The 22,168-nt window shown below is 49.1% G+C and overlaps 2 protein-coding genes across 2 annotated transcripts in view; both read left to right on the top strand.

Annotated features, from left to right (window-relative positions):
• The window catches only part of ATP1A4 (ATPase Na+/K+ transporting subunit alpha 4), a 35,518-nt gene extending 28,422 nt beyond the window's left edge, over positions 1-7,096 (top strand). The window contains 4 exon segments of the mRNA XM_033195433.1: positions 1,548-1,678; positions 1,795-1,896; positions 6,395-6,486; positions 6,790-7,096. Of these exon segments, the coding sequence (XP_033051324.1) occupies positions 1,548-1,678; positions 1,795-1,896; positions 6,395-6,486; positions 6,790-6,818 (354 nt within the window). The 3' untranslated portion in view covers positions 6,819-7,096.
• Positions 7,097-10,310: 3,214 nt separating this feature from the next.
• CASQ1 (calsequestrin 1) lies at positions 10,311-21,501 on the top strand. Its single transcript, XM_033195434.1, has 11 exons — positions 10,311-11,146; positions 12,946-13,030; positions 13,871-13,971; positions 15,006-15,117; positions 15,492-15,565; positions 15,922-16,052; positions 17,525-17,570; positions 18,327-18,381; positions 18,554-18,654; positions 19,454-19,528; positions 20,848-21,501. Exons 1-11 carry the CDS (start codon positions 10,868-10,870, stop codon positions 20,986-20,988), a joined length of 1,200 nt encoding a protein of 399 aa, XP_033051325.1. The 5' UTR covers positions 10,311-10,867; the 3' UTR covers positions 20,989-21,501.
• Positions 21,502-22,168: the final 667 nt, after the last annotated feature.

Here is a 22,168-nt window from a genome sequence, read left to right as displayed (position 1 = left end):
AGCTAAAATCTTCAAGAAATGATAGTGAGTGATGCAGGAAATGGCAACTGACTGTGATGGACAGTGGTGGGATAATCTGATGCACACAAACATGCTGATTGGTCTTATTCTAAGTTCCATGCTTGGCTCATCAATTTCCAGCCTTTGTCTTGTCTTCTATCGTTTAAGGCTCTATATTCCTCTCCAAGTACAACTTTACCCCATCCCATGGGGTTTGATACGTAGTATTTCATGATTGTGCAGTCTTCCATATTTTCAAATTTATTTGATCTACGAGTTATTTATAAACATGCTGTTTTAGTTTTTAAAACAGAAGCTTTTCTGTCCGGTCTAATTTAGATGCACCTCTTCTGTGTTCCCGTAGCCCTCTGCAATCTCTCTTTTATAACCTACCTATTGTGCTGACATGGTTAGCGTATTTATTTTCCCCACTAGACTCTAAGTTCCTTATGTGTAAAGTGTGAATGAAAGAGCAAATGAATGAATGAATGTCTCCTATCTGATACCACTCTTTGGGGTATTTCTTTCCCCCCTGTATTCACACTGTCCTCTGGCCCCACCCTTTCTGACCTATATCTCCTGACTCTGCCTTCCTCTCTTTTTATTGCTTTTTTTTTTTTTTTTTTTTGAGACAGAGTCTCACTCTGTTGTCCAGACTGGAGTGCAGTGGCGCCTCCCAGGTTCACGCCATTCTCTCACCTCAGCCTCCCAAGCAGCTGGGACTACAGGCACCCACCACCACGTCCAGCTAAGTTTTTGTATTTTTCAGTACAGACAGGGTTTCACCATGTTGGCCAGGATGGTCTTGATCTCCTGAACTCGTGATCCACCTGCCTCGGCCTCCCAAAGTGCTGGGATTACAGGCGTGAGTCACCATGCCCAGCCCTGCCTTCCTCTCTAACTCTACCTTCTTCTCTTACCCCTTCTTATTAGCTCAATCCATATTTATTGAGCCATGCTACATGCCATCCACTGAACTAAGCACAGGGAGAGGACATAGAGCTAAATAAGGCAAGTAGTTTTTCTTGAGAAGCTCTCAGTCAGGCAAGGAAAACACAAACAAATCATAATACAATATGAAAAGCGCTAAAACAGAGACATCTGTGAAGTGCTGTGGGGGTCTAAAGAGTGAGGACCTGGCTGGGCGTGGTGGCTCACGCCTGTAATCCCAGAACTTTGGGAGGCAAAGGCAGTCAAATCACCTGAGGTCAGGAGTTCGAGACCAGTCTGGCCAACATGGTGAAACCCCGTCTCTACTAAAAATACACAAAATTAGCCCGGTGTGGTGGCAGGTGCCTGTAGTCCCAGCTATTCAGGAGGCTGAGGCAGGATAATTGCTTGAACCGGGGAGGCAGAAGTTGCAGTAAGCAAAGACCACACCATTGCACTCCAGCCTGGGCAACAAAAGTGATACTTCGTCTCAAAAAAAAAAAAAAAAAATGAGGACCTGACTCAGCCCCGGGGTCCTGGAAGGTGGGAGAGGGAAGAAACTTTAGGGTGTACAGAATCTCCTTCTGACACTGTCTCCTCCTCCCTGCCCTCTCCAGACCTATGAGCAACGAAAAGTTGTGGAGTTCACGTGCCAAACGGCCTTTTTTGTCACCATCGTGGTTGTGCAGTGGGCGGATCTCATCATCTCCAAGACTCGCCGCAGCTCAGCTTTCCAGCAGGGCATGAGGTGAACATCCCACAAAACAGCCCCAACACTCTCCCAAGCCCTACACACCAGAACATACCATTTCCCCCTGTCTTTTCCTCTCCCTCACCATCACACCCATGAATGTTTCTACCCAGAAACAAAGTCCTAATATTTGGGATCCTGGAGGAGACACTCTTGGCTGCATTTCTGTCCTACACTCCAGGCATGGACGTGGCCTTGCGAATGTACCCACTCAAGTGAGTAAGGGAAGGGATGCAAGCAGGGGATGTCCAGGAATGGGGGAGCATGGAGAGGAAGGGTGTGTTTCACTAGGATTGTAATGAGCCAGGAGCTGCCTGGATACATGGAGCTACATGTACACTCAGTGGTACAAGGAGAGTCATCTGTGCTCTGATAAGTGGATCTTATTTAGGGAGATATTAGAGACTGTGCCAAATGATCACAACCCACTAGACACACAAATTTAGCAGACTTACCAGTGTTTAACAGAATGAAATCTTTTTCGTGATGATGTGTGCTGTAGTTGTCCAAGGATACATATTGCTTGCAGCTGAAGTAACCATAAAAATAGCCTAATCTATGCTTAGCTAATTCTGTTGTACTTATGCAAATATGTTTTAATGTATATGTATGTGATCATGCCTACTGAAATTCTTATTGTCTGGTGCCTTCTCTTGCTCAACTCCAGGTTTTTGCTTTGTTTTGCTTTGCATTAACATTAGTATATGCTTGATGTGGAAAAATTTATATTTAAAAATGTACAGAGAAAAAAGCAAATGTTCCATTCCACTCCCATCCCCATTACCCAACCCAACTTGCATAGGTAGCCTCAATTAAGGATGTAGTATGTATTCTTCCAACACATTTTTTTTTTTTTTGAGACAGAGTTTTGCTCTTATTGCCCAGGCTGGAGTGAAATGGCACATTCTCGGTTCACTGCAACCCCCACCTCCCTGGTTCAAGTGATTCTCCTGCCTCAGCCTCCTGAGTAGCTGGGATTACAGGCACCCACCACCATGCCCAGCTAATTTTTTTGTATTTTTAGTACAGACGGGGTTTCACCATGTTGGCCAGGCCAGTCTCGAACTCCCAACCTCAGGTGATCCACCCGCCTCTGCCTCCCAAAGTGCTGGGATTACAGGCATGAGCCACCACACCTGTCCTTCTTCCAACACATTTCTGTGTATGTCCGTACTCTGCTCACCTTTCCATCCCTTGTAGTGTTTTACACGATGCTTTATACAATGTAGGCACTCAATTAATGTTTAATAGGAGACGTTGGCACTGGCCTTAGACACTGACAATCCCAGGTGGAAGTCTCAACTCTACTATATATTATTCTGTGACCTTGGACAAGTATGGAACCACTCTGAGCCTCAGCTACACCCGCAAAGTCTCAATAATACACTCCAGGGATGGACCTTGCAGAGTGTTGTGAGATTTACACGTAGAAATGGGCATAAAGCACCAAGCATGCTTGGGTCATGGTGGACGCCTTGTTACTAGTAGCTTTATTCTTGTTGCTATTAATGCCATTATAGACATAATAACAAATGCAGTTGAGTATTATCTGTGCTTTCAAATACTCTGTGTACACCTTAACCATAAAACTTAGCACCTAATATTGCGATTCTGTATTCTGTGTGTGTGTGTTCACCCTCTTTTCTCTGATTCCCCTGAGTTCCTTGAGAGCTACACGAGACCAACATGTTGTCATTTTTATTTCCCCAATACCTAACACAGACACAGAGTATATAAAACAATTGTTTGTTGAATGAAGGGGTGGGGTGGCTATTTGTGTAGAAATGTTTATATTTGTGTGCATGTGGAATGAGCCATGGCCCAGGCCTGTACTGTCCAATACGGTATATCCATATACGACTACTGTGCTTTCGATATATGAGACTAGTGAGACTGGGGAAGTAAATTTGTAATTTTATTCAATTTTAATTAAAGTCAAAAACTAAAGCAATGTGAAATATTTTTCTATATTACAACTTCATTATTTTGGTTGGACCATATTCCCCTTCAACTGTTGAAATTTTATATCTGAGTTCAGACATTCTGTCAGTGAAAAATATTCACTGAATTTCCAAGACTTAGGATGAGAAGAAGAATGTAAAGTATCTTATTGATAATGCCTTTTTTTTTTTTTTTTTTGAGATGGAGTCTTACTCAGTTGCCCAGGCTGGAGTGCAGTAGCACAATCTCAGCTCACTGCAACCTCTGCTTCCCTGGTTGAAGCAATTCTCCTGCCTCAGCCTCCTGAGTAGCTGGGATTACAGGCACGCATCACCACGCCCAGCTAATTTTGTGTTTTTAGTTTAATCATGTTGGTCAGGCTGGTCTTAAACTCCTGACCTCATGATCCACCCACCTCGGCCTCCCAAAGTGCTGGGATTACAGGCATGAGCCACCGCATCTGACCTTGATAATGCTAATATTGAGGTGGGGGTGTAGTGGCTCCAATCCCAGCATTTTGGGAGGCCAAGGTGGGGGGGATCGCTTAAGGCCATGAGTTCAAGACCAAACTGTACACAAAGTGAGACATTGTCTCAACAAAAAAATTTAAAACTTAGCCAGGTGTAGCGGTGCACACCGACGGTCCCAGTTACTCAGGAGGCTGAGGCAGTAAGATGGCTTGAGCCCAGGAGTTCCAGACTGCAGCGAGTTATGATTGTGCCACTGCACTCCAGCCTGGAGGACACAGCAAGTCCCTGTCTCTATAAAACACATTAAATGTAATTAAAATAAATAATGTTTATATTGATTACATATTTAAATGATAATGTTTTTGATATATTGGGTTAAATAAAAATATTATTAAAATTAATTTCATCTGTTTCATGTTACTTATGTTAATGTGGCTACTAGAAAATATTAAATGTTACATGTGGCTCACATTATATTTCTATTGGACAGCGCTGGTCTAGGCCATTTCTTCTGTCATCCAAGGGAACAACTGCTGTCCTGATTCAGCCCCTCCCCAGAATCCATCTTCCTGGTCTATTTATAAAAAGAGGTTGAGGAAGAAAACAATGTCCCCATCTTTGTAATACAGAAGCATCAGTATACTCGCTGACAAAGTATCCCCACACTAGATGTCTCAGACCCCTCCTGCTCAGACAACCTCCCCTTTGTGGGCACAAGCCCTAGAGTATGCAGAGAGCACACGGGTCTCCCTCAGTGGCTCCACAAATGTTGGCAGAGAATCTTGTGAACATTGCATGTATCTCTAATATGACATTTATCATATTATATTATCATTGGCCTTTTTTTTTTTTTTTTTTTTGAGACGGAGTCTCGCTCTGTCGCCCGGGCTGGAGTGCAGTGGCGCGATCTCGGCTCACTGCAAGCTCCGCCTCCCGGGTTCACGCCATTCTCCTGCCTCAGCCTCCCGAGTAGCTGGGACTACAGGCGCCCGCCACCTCGCCCGGCTAGTTTTTTTGTATTTTTTAGTAGAGACGGGGTTTCACCGTGTAGACCAGGATGGTCTCGATCTCCTGACCTCGTGATCCACCCGTCTCGGCCTCCCAAAGTGCTGGGATTACAGGCTTGAGCCACCGCGCCCGGCCGGCCTTTTTTTTTTTTTCCAAGGAAGTCTCGGTCTCGCTCTGTCGCCCAGGCTGGAGCACCGTGGTGCGATCTCCGCTCACTGCAACCTCCACTTCCCAAGTTCAAGCAATTCTCCTGCCTCCTGAGTAGCTGGGATTACAGGCACATGCCACCACACCCAGCTAATTTTTATATTTTTAGTAGAGACGGGGTCTCATCATATTGGTCAGGATGGTCCCAAACTCCTGACCTCATGATCCGCCTGCCTCGGCCTCCCAAAGTGCTGGGACTACAAGTGTGAGCCATCACGCCCGGCTATCACTGGCTCTTTATGTTTCTGTCTCATGCCTCTCTTCTCCACTCCCAATCGCTAATCCCACAGGCTTTGACCTCCTCAAAGGTAGGTCTCAGGCCGGGCACGATGGCTCATGCCTATAATCCTAGCACTTTGGGAGGCTGAGGAGGGCGGATTGCCTGAGTTCAAAAGTTCAAGACCAGCCTGGGCAATGTGGCGAAAATACAAAAAATTTAGTCTCTACTAAAAATACAAAAAATTGTCCAGGCACGGTGGCTCACACCTGTAATCCTAGCACTTGGGAGGCCGAAGCAGGCGGATCACAAGGTCAGGAGTTCGAGACCATCTTGATCAACACAGTGAAACCCCATCTCTACTAAAAATACAAAAATTAGCTGGGAGTGGTGGTGCATGCCTATAGTCCCAGCTACCCGGGAGGCAAAGGCAGGAGAATCGCTTGAACCTGGGAGGTGGAGTTTGCAGTAAGCTGAGATCACGCCACTGCACTCCACCCTCGGTGACAGAGTGAGACTGTCTCAAAAAAAAAAAAAATGCAAAAAATTAGCTGGGAGTGGTGGTGCGCACCTGTAATCTCAGCTACTCAGGAGGCTGAGGCATGAGAATCACTCAAATCAGGGAGGCAGAGGTTGCCTCACTAGCCGAGGTTGCTCCACTGTACTCCGGCCTGGGCAACAGAACGAGACTCTGTCTCAAAAAAAAAGGAAGGATCAACCAGATTTTACTCAACTGCACTGTCCCCAGCACAGTCCCAGGCACACAGTAGACACAAGCAATGAAACATGCAATTCCTGTGCATTACTCTCTGCACCTGTCCTCTAGCATCTGTCTCTCCTGCCATGCTGATTGGCTCTTGCTCTCTACAGGATAACCTGGTGGCTCTGTGCCATTCCCTACAGTATTCTCATCTTCATCTATGATGAAATCAGAAAACTCCTCATCCGTCAGCACCCGGGTGGTGAGGCTCCCCTGGGCCCCGCTCTGACTGAGTGGTCACCAGCCCCCTGACTAGCTCCGCTATCCCACCTAGTCCCTCCAGACCCACCACTGACTTTCTCCCCTCCTCGCTGCCAGCCTTGACTGCGCCTGGAACTCAGACCTCTCCACCCCTTGGCTGCACCCCCCTGCTCCATCTGACCCTCAGTGCCCTGTGTTCCAGACCTCCCACCTCCAACCTTGTCCCTGCTTTCCCTTCTGCCTGTCTCCCCTGGATGCCTCTCCTCCCTTCTTCCAGTTCACACTGGTCTCTTCTCTTCCACAGGCTGGGTGGAGAGGGAGACGTACTACTAAACTCAGCAGAGGAAGAGCTTCCTGTGACACAGGGGTGTCGTGAGAGCTGGGGTGGGGCCAGAGATTATAAGTTTGACACAACATTTGAGACACTAGGATGAATTATCTTGGATGAGAAAGATGGGAAATCCTGGGCTGGCTTGAGGGCATCACAGGCAGAGGATGAGGTGGGCTGAAGGGAAGCCCAGCCTGCATCTAGCTGGAGCCCTGCAGGGAGGGGCATGGTCCTGCTGAATCCCGTAGCCAGTCTAGACAGTAAATGTCCGGAAAAGCCCTCATCGGCTGGATGTGTCAAATCTGTATTAGGGGAGTGGGGATTACTGTGAAGCTCCCTCCACAGGTCCATGATGACCAGGCTGGGGAAGTGTTTTAAGGACCAGAGTCAAGGCTGGAATAGGATCAGTATCAAGCATCCTTGCCCTTTAAAGTCACTCTCCGAGCCACTGGACAGCAAGGACAGGGCAAATGGTTGCCTCAAAACTCCAGTTGAGATCAGAGAAATGGAAGGTCAGGGAGAGAGGAGCAGCTGAGCCACACATAGGAGAGGGTCCACAGCATCCACACGGGGTGGGTGGGGTGGACTCATCCGACCACACCTTGCAGTTTGTGAGACCAGCTTGCAGACCACAGCGCTGTGGTGCTAGAAGAGATCAGACTGCATCAGTGAAAAGCCTGAAGTCGGGAGAGGTTAAATGACTTGGGAACGGTCATGTGCTGAGTGGCGTCCCTCATCTGAGAAAGGGACAGGTAGGAGGGATAGACTCCAGGCATACTGGTGGTCCCTGCCCTCTGTCATCAGGACTCCTCAACCCCATTCTGACCCTCAGCCTGTTTTCTCTGGTGTAACCTTGAGATAGAGGCTATAACAAGACTTTCTGAATCCCTGTGGCCTTTACTATAGGTAAAGCAGCCGCCCGCGCTCTGCATGGGGTGATGGATTTTCCCAAGAGCCTGGCCTCTGTGCCTGGGCCCAGGTGCCTTCTCAGATGAGTGAAAAGTCATGGAGACCTTTCTCTCCTGCCCCCCTTCATCTCAGCATTTCTTCCTTCCCCTTCACCCGCTCATTCACTTTTGCTCTGTGAGCCCCTCCACCGTGCCATGTGGGTCAGTTCATTCTCAGGCCTCTTTCAGAGTAGACCATTGGCTGTGCCCAAATGTATACAGGGTGGAAGAGAAATGCTAAAGAAAGCCAGGGGAAAACCATCAGTTATTATCCAAAACAAAACACATGTACTAGGAGTCAGCATACTACGCCTAACACTGGGACTAGGGCTTTATATACACCATCAAGTAAGTCACATAAATATTTCCCTACCACCCACTCCATGCTATCCAAGAAGAAACCAAGGTCTGTCAGTTTTCAGAACGTGTGCCCTTAATCACTTTCAAACTGGTCTTTCAGTGAGGGCTGGGTCAAAAATACACAAAAACAAAACAAAGCAAACAAAATAACAACAACAAAAAAAATAGGCTAGTGATGGGGAAGGACCCGGGGTGGGTCTGGAGGATGAGAGGCCATGGGCTAGCAAGGAGAAGGCCACCATGAGTATTGCCTGCCATTTTCCCTACATCAGGCCCCTCCTCAGAGGTCTCTCTCCCTCTTCTCTCTCTTCCAACACAAGGTCTCCTAGGGACAGTGCTATATCAGCCTGGGGTCCTTCCCCAGTTGCTGACATGGCTGAACCAGACCCTGGAAGATGAACGGGCCAGGGTATATGTGAGTGAGGTGGGAAGCGGGAGCACAGAGGGGCCAGCTCCTCAGTTTTCAGAAGCAGGAGCTTCAGGTGTCTGGTGGGTTAAAAATACAGAGGCCCCTACTCACGGTCATTTGATACCAGTGGTTGAGGCTTCTCAAGTCCAAGGGCCTGAAGGGAAGGAGACTGAGTAGAAAGTAGAGAGAGTGAAGCATCAAGAGGGAAAGCAGCGGGGACGGGCGCTGGAAAGGGGAAGGGTGGGACTGGAGCCAGAGAGGGCAACGAGAGGGAATGGGATGGATGGCAATGTCCGGTAGCTGTAGGAAAGGACCAGGAGATGGAGCAGACTCGCCATCAGAGTTCCATCTCACACTCTTGGGGGTACAAAAGGTCAGATTCAAGATGGAACAAGTTTTATGTTCCAGCATCTCTCTCCCAGTGTCTCCCTCCTCCCCTGGAATGCAGAAGTGAGAAATTGGGGCTGGACATCACCTAGGTCATCTGCTTCTGGCCAGGCCTCCCCATCTCACCTGGCTGTCTTCCTCTGGCCATGGTGCTTTCCCACATTAGTCACTCTTCAGGGAGACCAGGAGATGGGCTTCTGAGGTCTCTTTAGCTCCACCGTGCTGTGCTTAGGCTAGCTCCGACCTCTCCTACTGCAGTGACAGCTGTCCCTCTTGGCCTCACTCCTGCCATGCTTTTGAGATTTTCTGTGGCCTTCTTGTTTAGCTGTGTAAGGTCCACTGCGCAGACATGTGGAAAAGTTATTCTGCTAACATAACTACATGCCCCTCCCTGGATGCAAAAACAAAAACAAAAAACAGCACTCTCTCTCTAGAATCAGAGATACCTCAGGGTGCGGTGGCAGCCTGTGACTTTGATCTGACCCTCTATGGTCTCCCTCATGCCTCAGTTTACCTGTGCATAGTAAGAACCCTGGAGGGCCATGAAGAAGATCCTTCCTTCCTACGTATCCAGAGTTAAACTCACTGCTCTGTCCTCACCCCCAAGCTGGATCCAGAAGTTTAAGCCCCTACCCGCCCAACTCTGCTTCGGATCTCGGGTGCACAGAATTAATCATCAGTCTTGGTTCAGGGCACAGGGTTCACCTCTTCATGCTTTACCTAATGTTAATTTTTTTTGCCCTAGTGTCAGTAACTGATCCTCTTTGTCTCGTCAAAGACGTGGGAATAAATAGTAGCTATTCACTCTCCTTGGAAGCAGGCAGCCTGGGAAAACCTCCCTTCCCACTGTGCCCCAGAAAACTGAGTCCCATAGGATCAGGGTAAGGAGTGCACACACAGGTGGCAACCAAATGACAGTCCCCTTCTCACTGTGGGCTGTATGGGCAGAGAAACCCCAAACCCACATCTCTACAGGACAGGATCCGAGTCAGTCCTGTCCTTCCCTGCATTCCCAAGTTAGGAGTGCTGAATGAAGCAAAGGAAACTGGCTGGAGCTGAGCCAGGTCGCCAGTCTTGGACGCGGCTCCATCTTTTATTCAGAGAATGACCTCATCCTTGGTCCTGATTCTTTAAAAGAAAGTGGAGGGGGGTCTCTTTCCTGCAGCCTGGCTTGCACTTTCATTGCCCCAATCTCCTGCATAGGATCAAAGAATCAGAATCAGACTTCACCTACAGAAGATTCCCAGGCTTGAGGACATACAGCCAACACCACATGTGCCCCCTTTTACCCTATATTATCAGTTTAGCCTCTGACCCCGTTAGCTCCTCCTCTCCACTGCATTTAACTTCTAATTACCCTTGCCCTACCCTCGGCCCTCCCTAATTACCCTTATTCCTCCCCTCCCCCAGCCCCAGCTTCATTTACCTCCGACTCATCTGGTCTTATTTTTAGCTCCGGCATCTCTCCTTTTCCTTTCTTAATATGGCGATGAGCTCTTAGGCCAGCATAGGGACCAGGGCTGAGGTGCCCTGGACACCAGAGGAGGGGGAGGGAAGGAGCCCCTGGGAGCCTGGGGTAGAAGTGTAGGAGGTGGGAGGATTTCGGCCCACATGGAGCTGTCCTGGCCTCAGAAGGTTATCTGTCTCTCCTGCCAACCATGGAGACATATTTAGACAGGACCAGGTGGGGACTGAGGGGTGCCAATTTAAGGGGGCAGCTCCGGTTCCCTCCCCGCCCCCTGTTCCTATTCCTCCTCCTGACCCTTTTTCCCTTGGCTCTGTCGGCAGTTTCTCCAGGACTCAGCAGTGTCCTCTGTCCACTGCTCTGGGCCATTCCCCAATCCCCCCTCCCACTTGAGCCCCTAACTCAGAATCTGGGACCCAGGGGCCCCTCCCTACCCCAGCTAACCTCTTCTGGACCAGGAGAGCCAACCCAGATCCCACTGCCTCCATGAGTGCTACAGGCAGGATGGGGCCCAGAGCTGTGCTGGGCCTGTGGCTGGCACTGCTGCTGCTGCTGGTGCTAGGAACACCCAAGTCAGGGGTACAGGGGGAGGAAGGGCTGGACTTCCCTGAGTACGATGGTGTGGACCGTGTGATCAATGTCAATGCAAAGAACTACAAGAATGTGTTCAAGAAGTATGAGGTGCTGGCACTCCTCTACCATGAACCTCCCGAGGATGACAAGGCCTCACAAAGACAATTTGAGATGGAGGAGCTGATCCTGGAGGTGAGTTGGGGGCACTGCAGGCCTGCAAAGCATGTCTGGCCCCTCTCTGGAATCCCCTATCCTACATCCCAGCTCTTTGAGGATGGGATCTGGGGGTGAGGGGCAGTATGGTAGGACCCTTGTCTTAACCAACAGGACGCAAGTGGCATGTGGCTTTAGTCAAATGAGAAGCAGAGTCTCAGGAACCCCAAAGTACTATCATCGTTAGGTAATTCTTTACTGGGGGTGCTGCAGGAAGAACTCCCCTCCCTGCTGTAGGAGGCTGGTAGTATTTGACTTAGGTTTCGCTAGGACAGTGCGGGGGAGAAAAGGGAGGTACTTGGAGGGCCAGGGGAGAACAGCAGTGTATATTGCACTCCCCTACCCAACCCATCCACTTAGCCAGAACACATCTCTCCATATACTTCAGGGGCTGCACCCCAAAGAAATCCAAATTGAGTGTAAATGTAAATGCAAGTGTTATGATACTTGCATGCCATGTTTAAATATCTTCTAGAGATCATGCCTCCCATTGGACTCACAGTCCCCTCTCTCTTCCTTCCCCCTCCCTAATTTCCCATTTGTCTCCATTGGATGAGCCGGACGCCTTCACTGGAAAATTTCTTTTGGTTGCGGGAGGTGTCAGAATGTCTTCCCCAATCTTCTCTTTGTGGGAAGAGCCTTCTCACCACCAAAATGACTTCAGGCCCAAAGGAGAAAGGAGTTACCATAAGAAAAGAAAAAAAAACCTATATTTGGGAATAACGGGGCTATGTGGTCGTACACACCCCTTTAGGAGCTGGGATGTGTGAGTTTTCTTGTCCAAGCTCCTGTGGCCCCTTCTCTGGCTTGGCATGCAGATAGGACTCAGCTTGTCCAGAGCTTGGAGCATTTCAGGGTGAGACACCAGAACCACAGGCTCTCATTTTGTACACCCCTGCTGGGTGCTAGAACCTGCCACCTGATTAATGAGCTGAGTATTTTTATCCTGACTGCTCAGTATCCCTGGCCATCCACCTGCCAACTGCCTCCCTTCCCCGCCCCTCTGGGAATCACAGTGCCTGAGTCTGTGCTGAGTGGGGGTAGAGCTGCAAGCTGTGCCCACAACAGAGAGAATCAGGGTTGAACGCTAAGCTGGAAGACTTACGGCGGCAGGGACCTCCAGGAGCAACTGTCCACAGCCTAAGGACAGGCTGAAGTAGAGTGTGAAAAGGGAAAGTTGGGCCCTGATGGGGAGAACTGTCCAGTTGTTGTCAGTCTCCCTCTGGGGGGTGACAAATGGTGACCTCTTCTCTCAGCTCTCTGGCCTTCCCCACTCCTCAGCAACATGACCAGGCCCATCACTACCCTCCACCCTCCAAAATTCTTCCCATTGGGAGTCACTCTGAAGAATCTCAGGGACTTCCAAGATCAACCCCACACTGAGCTTGGCCCTTGACCAGGTACAGGGACCTCCAGGTGTGACTTGACCAAGATGGAATGCAGGGCTCAACCCTGAAGGAGGGAAGGGGCCCTCAGTCACTCTGAAGCCAGACTCCTCAGCACCTCTCAGGCACTAGGAAGTATTGAGTGCAGTGTCTTCAAGTCCAACATAATAAGCACATTGCAAATGAGCAATCAATATTCATGAACTAAGTTGAGCCAAAAACAGAACTGTGTGACTGTAGGGAATCTGGGAGATATTCTGGATCTCAGCAAAGGGTCAAGGTCAACTCTTATATCTCCTGCACCTCTACTGACCCAACTTGAAAGCATGAGAGGGAGAATAGGGTATAATAAAAATTCCAGGGGCTAATTTTCATCATAATCCTTCCCTCCAGTTAGCAGCCCAAGTCCTAGAAGACAAGGGTGTTGGCTTCGGGCTGGTAGACTCTGAGAAGGATGCGGCTGTGGCCAAGAAACTGGGTAAGAGAGGGCAGAGGAGGGGAGGGGAAGGTGGCATTGAGACCAAGGGAGGCTTAAGGCGGAGGACCTGTCAGACAGACCTTGGGATCTGAGGGGCTTGGAAACCTCTCAGATTTATATCTATTCTGAAAGAAGGGGTGAGAAAATATGAGCTTGGGAGGGTTATGGCTGGGAGACTCTGGCTCTCTATTCCTTATCAAGTTCCATGCTCAAATCCCAGAAAGAGGTGGGGGAGGCCTTCTTTATACTTACCTAAAAAACATGGTAGGTGCTGGAGCGAAGGAATACAGGCTGGGCTGGCCAGACCTCTGCCAACTCCGCTTCCACCCACTCCCCTACAGAGCCATGGTTGTTACAGCAGCGAGCCACCAGGGGGCAGCACAGGCTTGAGACGGGATTCTGGACATGGATGGGGGAGGGGTGGTTAGTAATAATGAAGTCATCTGGTCAGTAATAGCAATTAAAGAGCTTGACTGGGAACCAGCTACTAGAGTCCTCAGAGGGGGTGGCATGAATACTCATCTCCTAGTCGTGGCAGTCAGAGAAGGGGAGAAATACTGCTAGAATCTACACCTCTCTCTTCCCTCCCCTCACCCTACCTGATCCCCCAGCTCCTCCCTAGAGAGCCCTGAGGCCAGGCTAGCCCCCTGGGCTAAATCCAGCTGCAGAGACATCAGGCCTGTCCGCCTCCGGGTCAGAGGAGGTGGGTAGGGCAGCGGACCCATGTGGTGGAGCAGGTGGGGCCCCGGTGATTATCAAATGGGCTGTGGCCCAGGATTTGGACCTTGGTTCTGTGGGAAGCCTGGGATCATGGCTCACTCGCCCTGGCTCACTCCCTAGGCCTAACTGAAGTGGACAGCGTGTATGTATTCAAGGGAGATGAAGTCATTGAGTACGATGGCGAGTTTTCTGCTGACACCATCGTGGAGTTTCTGCTTGATGTAAGGACTCCCCTGGATCTGACGGCTTTGCTTGAAAACTCCACTGCCTGCCCCCTAGTCCCTACCAACCCCAACCTGACACTGCACACACACACCACACGCACACACATACATCACACGCACACACACCACACGCACACACACCACCTGCATACACACCACACACATAGATGCACATGCACACAATAGGCCACACATCACCTACACACCACACACTACACATATGCACCACATGCACACCACACACTACACACACCACACACACATCATATACATACCACACACCCACCACCACACATATCACATGCACACACACCACACATGCACACACCACATATATGCCACACACATGCACGCACCACACACACCACACATGTACATACACTACACACATGCCACACGTCACACATATGCCACACATGCACACAATAGGCCACACACCACCTGCATGCCACCCACTATGCATATGCACCACATGCACACCACACACACACTACACACACCACACACACCACACACACATCATATACATACCACACACCCACCAGATATATCACATGCACACACACCATACACGCACACACACACCACATGCACACATATACATGCACACCACACATGCACACACACTACACACATGCACACACCACACACATTCACACACATCACACACATGCCACACATGCACACAGTAGACCACACATCACCTACATAGCACACAGTACGCATATGCACCATATGCACACCACACACATACCATCCACACACATCACACACAGATCATATACATACCACACACCCACCACGCATATATATCACATGCACACACACACCACACATGCACACCACACACTCTGCACACATTGCACACAATACACACACACGCACACACAACCCCCTATACACACATACTCACACACACACAGTCAACATCTAGCCCTCTCCTCCAGTTCCCCAGCCTTCTTTTCCCTAGGTCCCTTTCTGGTTCTACTCAAGGATAGAAACCCTCTACCTGCAATGTCCTCCTCTTTCAGGTCCTAGAGGACCCTGTGGAATTGATTGAAGGTGAACGAGAGCTGCAGGCATTTGAGAATATTGAGGATGAGATCAAACTCATTGGCTACTTCAAGAGCAAAGACTCAGAGCGTGGGTAACCCTCAGACTCCACTGTACCCCTCCCTGGATCCCCATCTCACCCGTCCTCCCACCTCCCCATGTCACCCAGTGTCTCAGCTTCTACCTTCGCACTTCCCACCTCTTCCTCTGGCTGTGGTCGGCACCATCAACAGCTCTGACCTCCCTGTACTCTGGGGGTTCCCAGACAAGCACCTGAACCCCCTGTACTCTGGGAGTTCCCAGACAAGCACCTCCAGTATCCCACCTTCCCCTCACTCTCAAAGAACTAGAGGGGGTGGGTCTCAAAATGAACCCCGCCTGCAAAGAACTGGGTACGGTAGTGGGGGATGATTCCCTGGCAGACCCTGGTTTCCCCAGAGACCGACTCTGCATTCCCCCCACAGATTACAAAGCCTTCGAGGATGCAGCTGAGGAGTTTCATCCCTACATCCCCTTCTTCGCCACCTTCGACAGCAAGGTTCTTCTCCCTACAGCTGTATTGGTTCTCCCTCATGTCCCGAAGCTGTCCTCCACCTTCCTCTCCCAGAATCGATGGCTGACCTAGTCCCTTCCTACGCACTGGCACTCCCTACCCCACCCTGGCTCCTCCCATTCCATAGATTTAGAGCTGAAGAAGGGCTTTAGATGATCTAAAACCCATCTCATGTTAAACCCAACCCCAGAGAAGTTAAGACACTTGTCAAGTGTCACAGTGGCGGTGACAAGGATCCCAGCTTTCTGACTGCCTTCCTAATATTTGTTCCCCCGTAATACTGCTTCTCAACATGACCCTGTGTCTCCTGCTCCACTCCCCTCCTACTCCCTCTCCCAAAGGTGGCAAAGAAGCTGACTCTGAAGTTGAATGAGATTGATTTCTACGAAGCCTTCATGGAAGAGCCTGTGACCATCCCAGACAAACCCAATAGTGAAGAGGAGATTGTCAACTTCGTGGAGGAGCACAGGAGGTGGGGACCAAGGGCAACCCTCTGAGCAGGGTCGGCTCCTCCTTGGGCGAGAACACACTGTGTGAGATGGGCTGGGGAAAGCTTAGCCAACCGGGAAGCCAGTCTTGCCTGGAGATGAATACACTTTGGGCACCAGTGCTTGCTGATACACTGATAATTTTGCACAATATTTTACATCCCAGTACTTAGCCCTGAGCCCTACACAGAGAAGGTCCTTCATACATGTATATAATTCAGTGTGAGGTTGATTGAGACTTAAATAATTCTGTCAACAAATGAGTGTTGACTGCCTGTGGCCGGCCAGGAACTGCAAGGTGCTTTCCATCTCTATGATCATATTAAGCCCTTTTAACCTCAGTGAAAGGTTCTACAGGTAATAAGTGTCAGAGCTGGGATTTTAACCCTGATGTGTCCCATGTGTTTTTTTTTTTTTTTTTTTTTTTTCCAAGACCGAGTCTTACTCTATCCCCTAGGCTGGAGTGCAGTGGCATCATCTTGGCTTGCTGCAGCCTCTGCCTCTCAGGTTCAAGCGATTCTCCTGCCTCAGCCTCTCAAGTAACTGGAATTACAGGCACGTCACCACACCTGGCTAATTTTTGTATTTTTTAGCAGAGATGAGGTTTCACCATGCTGGCCAGGCTGGTCTCAAACTCCTGACCTCAAGTGATCCGCCTGCCTTGGTCTCCCAAAGTGCTGGGATTATAGGCATGAGCCACTGCACCCGGCCCCGTGTTCTTTCTAATACAATATACCCTAAACCAATGGTTCTCTAAAAGGTAGGAAGGAGTGGCAAGGTGGGCATAGGTTTTTGCCCTCCGAAGGATGTTTGGCAATGTCTAGACACATTTTTGGTTGTGTGGAGTGCTACTAGTATTTAGCGGATAGAGGCCAGGGATACTGCTAAACATTCTACAGTGCACAGGACAGCCCCTTACTTCGAATAATGATCTGGCTCCAAATGGCAATAGTGCTGAGGTTGAATAACCCTGCCTGGCACTCACACATAATTCCCTTCCTTCATAGTAGTCAACAGCTGGAAATATCCAATCACCAGTATAAACAGTACTTACTCTCTCCCATACTACTGGCTCCCTTCATCAAGGTAGGAACATGCTTGCCTGGTTCAACTGTACGCAGCACCCAGCATAGTGCTTAGAACATATCGGGCACTCAATCATAGTGACTGAGTGAATGAATGAATACATTAATGAATACATTGATGTCCAGTTCTTGCCTTTCTCCCCAGAGTCTCTCTTCCAGTCCCTTTGCCCACCCTCCCCTCTCCCACCACTTTAACCATGCAGTGAGCTGGGCCTGGTGCCCAGAGTTGAGGCCTTGCCAGATGGCTTTGTTCTAGGCTACAAGCTGTCTGTGCCCTGGGCCTGACCTAGAGGCAGCCTCTGCTACGGGACCTTCTGGAGGGGGTGTACTTCTAACCCACTGAGTAATGACACTCTGTCTGTCTCTTCTAGATCAACCCTGAGGAAACTGAAGCCAGAGAGTATGTATGAGACCTGGGTGAGTGCCCCTGGCCAGGGTCAGGCCCTCAGGGAAGCAGTGCTAGAAGACTCAAGTCCTAGCAAAATCCCACCCTGCTGCTCCTCAGGCCCATTTGTAGAAAAAACAGTGCACTAGCAGCAGTTGAAGGATTTCTACGCTGAAGAATGTGTGAGGAAATGGGAGACAGACATAACTGAAGATGACAAGGGAGGAGCCTCAAGCCTGGGGATAAAGGGATTATCAGAGGAAGTGTGGGGCTTTGGAGCTGAAAGGCGTGTCACTTAGAAAAAGGTCACCATCACAAGAATATATCTGGCCAGGTGCAGTGGCTCACGCCTATAATCCCAGCACTTTGGGAGACCGAGGGAGGCGGATCATCTGAGGTCAGGAGTTCGAGACTAGCCTGACCAGCATGGTGAAACTCCATCTCTACTAAAAATACAAAATTAGCCAGGTGTGGTGGTGCATGCCTGTAATCCCAGCTACTCTGGAGGCTGAGGCAGGAGAATCGCTTGAACCTGGGAGGCAGAGGTGGCAGTGAGCTGAGATCGTGCCATTGCACTCTAGCTTGGTCAACAGAGCGAAACTCCGTCTCAAAAAAACAAAAAACAAAAAACAAAAACCAGAAAACAAAAGAATATATCTGGTCCCGAAGCTGGACTTCCACAAAATTGAGGTTCAATGAACATCTAAGATCTGTTCTGGGCTCCCCAACTTCAGGGAGTATAGTAAGGTCTTCTCCAAAACCCTGTTCTCCTTCTTACCCCCCGACAGGAGGATGATATGGATGGAATCCACATTGTGGCCTTCGCAGAGGAAGCTGATCCTGGTGAGGGAGGAATACTGGGTTGGACACTCGGAGGTTTTCCTGGGAGTTTGCAAACACCCTAGGGCTAGACATGTGAAGCTCGGGGAGCAGGGAGGTAGCTCTGCACTCCTGTTTCATCTGGGTCCCTTTCCTCTTCATACACCTCACACCTTGCACTTGTGTTCCCTCCAAGATGGTTTCGAGTTCTTAGAGACTCTCAAGGCTGTGGCCCAAGATAACACTGAAAACCCAGATCTTAGCATCATCTGGATTGACCCTGATGACTTCCCCCTGGTAAGAGGCACAGCTCAGGCACTGCTATCCTAAGGCAGGGACTTGGACTGTGGCATCTTGTTAGTGAGGGCTTTGTTTCAGGGTTCCTATCCCCAACTCCTAGCTGCGGGGCCCTGGGAGGGTATGTGTGTTGCATGCTTAAGGGCACTGTTGGCATGGAGGGCATCCTGAGCAAGGGGAAACAGGACGGGACATCACATACGATTCCCAGAGCAGAAGCTGGACAGGTAGCTCAGGTGCTAGGGCTGACTCCTAAAGAAAACCAGTGTTTTGAGGCACAATACCCCTGCATATGGCTATACACACTCCATCATAGAATCATAGCACAGAGATTCCATGTTTCAGGAGATGATTTTGTTCTCAGCTACATTCCTAACACCTAGCACTCATTGTTGAATGAGTAGCTGAAAGAACAAAGAGAAATGTGAGAAGCATTGGCACTTACCAGGTATACTTGCCTTATTTCAGAAATGTAAGATCGGAGGGCCAGAGAGAGGTGACTTGACCTTGAACACAAGGATCTGATCCAGGATCAGAACAGGGCTTCCTATCCAGTTTTCCTCAGAAAAGAGGGGCCAGTGTGCCCGGCTGACCCTCCCGATGCTCTCCCTTTAGGATTTTTCCTTTTTTGCTGTTTAGTTCTACCCACTGCCTTGATGCCCTCACAGCTGGACCTGTCCCCATTCACTGCCAGTTCATGTTGTCCCATCTCCATCCCTGGGCTGACCCTCACACTTATCCTCCTGGATTCCTGTGCTCCTAGCATCCATTAAGTTGCCGTATTTGGATCTCTCTACAGCTGGTCCCATACTGGGAGAAGACGTTTGACATCGACTTGTCAGCCCCACAAATAGGAGTCGTCAATGTTACTGATGTGAGTTTCCTGTCCTCATCCCTGGTGGACCCCCGACTCTACTTCCCAGCATAGCTAGCTCTCCTCCTCTCTGCTAACTAGGAGCTGGGCCCTTCTCACAAGACACAGACATGCCCAGTCTAGTGGCTGGATGGAGGGGGAGACTTAGGATCTGAATGTGGCCCTGTCCCCCATGTTGGACTCAGTGGCTCATCCTTCAAGGCCCAGTTCAAATCCTTTCTCCTCTGTGAAGTCTTTCCAGATCTCCCATTTAGAATCATTCCCTCCCTGGCATACCCAGGGCTCATTAGCCATTGAGAACATGACATTTAAATGGCTATTTATGCATTATGTCTGTCTCTTCCGGTAGATTTTTGAGCTTGTTCAGGGCAGAAGTCTTCTCATGCACACACAGTAGGTGCTTCAAAACTGCTAAGTTGAACTGAATGAGCCACAGTCTCTACTTTCATAGAATTCTCAGACTAATTGGAGAGGCAAGTATTCTATTAACTACAAGGCCAGATCTGATAAACTTTAAAATAATGATACAAATAAAATAAGACACAGGAGTCACATTGATTTCTGCTTGACAGAATCAGAGAAAAGTTTAAGAAAAAGTGACATTCAAAATGGAGATTATACAATGTATACGATTTCAACAAGTGATGATTCAGGGAAGTCAGTTCCAAACTGAAGGAAAAGGAAGATCAAAAGTTAAAAACAGGAAAATGAATATCAGGTTCCCGGAAAAGGCAGGTAGATCTTTATTGTTGAGAGTCTAGAGGTCACTGAGAATGGTACTTGAAAAGCAGGTTATGAAAAGCCCTGGGGCCGGGGTGGTGGCTCAGGCCTGTAATCCCAGCATTTTGGGAGGCCAAGGCAGGAGAATCACTTGAGCCCAGGTGTTCAAGGCTGCAGTGAGCCGTGACTGCACCTCTGCACTTGAGCCTGGGCAATAGAGTGAGACCCTGTCTCTTTTAGAAAAGAAAGAAAGAAAGAACCGTCCTGAATGCTGAAGAGTTGCTAACTTTATTCTTATAGGCCATGAAGAGCTGCCAGTGGTTTTGCACCAAAGGCATGATAGGGAAGTTCAGTGTGGCAAGAGCATAGAAGACAGATTGAAGGGAGAAGGTCTATTTGCCAATCTAACTTTTCTTCCCACTCTCACCTGTCACTATTCTAACCCACATCTTCACCAGGACAGATTCTCTGGCCACTGGCAGATGAAAGGAAGGGACTGAGGATGTAGCGAAGGATGTACAGAGTACAGTGAGTGAGAGCACAGATCCCAAGACCTGGGTCAGACTTAGCTTCCATCCCCTGCCTGTGCCATCTCCTAGGCGGATAGCGTATGGATGGAAATGGACGACGAGGAGGACCTGCCTTCTGCTGAGGAGCTGGAGGACTGGCTGGAAGATGTGCTGGAGGGCGAGATCAACACAGAGGACGATGACGAAGATGACGACGATGATGATGACTAGATGCTATGGCAACCATCTTTCAACCCCACTGGTCTTTTCATACTCTCTCCTGCCTTCCCTTGTCCTTCCCTGAGTTCCTCCAGGGAGACTAGGTTATTCTCCGCCATAGAGCTAACTGGGGTCTATACGTTGGGTGCTGAGACCCTGATCCCCCTCATTTGATGAGGAAATGAGCTACTTTTCACTAGACACCAGCCCAGTTCTCTCTTATCTGACTTCTGTTTCTTATCCCATAACTTACTTGTATCTATTATGTGTCTCTTCCATCATTCTCCATACTCTTTCTTGTGATTCTCCTCTAGCCATCTATATGGGCCCCATCTCTGTTCTGTTCCCTCCATCTACGCACAGCTTTCCCCCACTCTCTCTAATCCTGTATCTTTCTGACTGTCCTGTCCCTGGCCAGAAGGAAGGGAGGATACTGTGTTTGGGACTGTATCTCAGCAATCACTTGTTAATGTATTTGGGTCAAATGAGAGGCCTCAATAAAGACATCTGGGGCAGCATGAACAAGTGTATGTTGGTGAAGTCTCCCCGCTATGGCAGGAGGAGGTGGCCTCTGATAGGGGATTCAGATGTGGGTGCCTTGCTAGGGATGAGCTGGGGGACTCTTATAGTGGGGGCTGCGGTTCCTCCAGGCAGCTTTCCCAGAGAAGCCTGGATTATTTATCTACTTCAAGTCAACAAGCCTTTTCTGAACACATAGTGTTTGTCCAGGGCCACTGTTAGGCTCTAGGAGAACAGAGAGTGTCAGGCCTGTCCCTGCTCTTGAGCTGATTAGCCTCATCGAGAAGTCAAGACAAGCATACTAAACAATCAAAGAAGAATACAAACCAATATGTAATTAAGTGATTATGTACTGCTCGATAGCACCCTCTCTGCAGCTCTTATTTGAACAGGAAGACAGAGCTCCAATTATACTTCCTTGGTGAAGCCTTTCCAGAGGTGGCCCCTCCAGCAATGACCTCTTCTGAGTTCCTGTTGCACTTCCATTCCAGCACTCAGCACAGTCTATTATTGTTCTTCATTTACATGTCTGTCTTCCCTACTCAACTGTGAGCCCCTTGAAGGCAGGAACCCAAGCTTTTTCTTTGTGTCCACAGGGTCTGACACTCAAAACTTGTCCCTAATAAATGTTTTTTAAAGGAAGAACAAAGGAAAGAACAGAATGGACTCAGAA

This window comes from Trachypithecus francoisi, unplaced genomic scaffold (genome assembly GCF_009764315.1).
Source record: "Trachypithecus francoisi isolate TF-2019V2 unplaced genomic scaffold, Tfra_2.0 Lachesis_group5, whole genome shotgun sequence".
In the NCBI taxonomy this organism is placed as follows: Eukaryota; Metazoa; Chordata; class Mammalia; order Primates; family Cercopithecidae; genus Trachypithecus; species Trachypithecus francoisi.
This window is presented reverse-complemented; position numbering and strand designations above follow the sequence as displayed.

Excerpts from the sequence above, each read along its gene's own strand:
- CASQ1 (XM_033195434.1), top strand. The coding sequence starts at position 10,868 with ATGAGTGCTACAGGCAGGATGGGGCCCAGAGCTGTGCTGGGCCTGTGG. Across the intron at positions 11,147-12,945 it reads TGGAGGAGCTGATCCTGGAG|TTAGCAGCCCAAGTCCTAGA; the intron begins GTGAGTTGGGGG and ends CCTTCCCTCCAG. Across the intron at positions 13,031-13,870 it reads GGCTGTGGCCAAGAAACTGG|GCCTAACTGAAGTGGACAGC; the intron begins GTAAGAGAGGGC and ends CTCACTCCCTAG.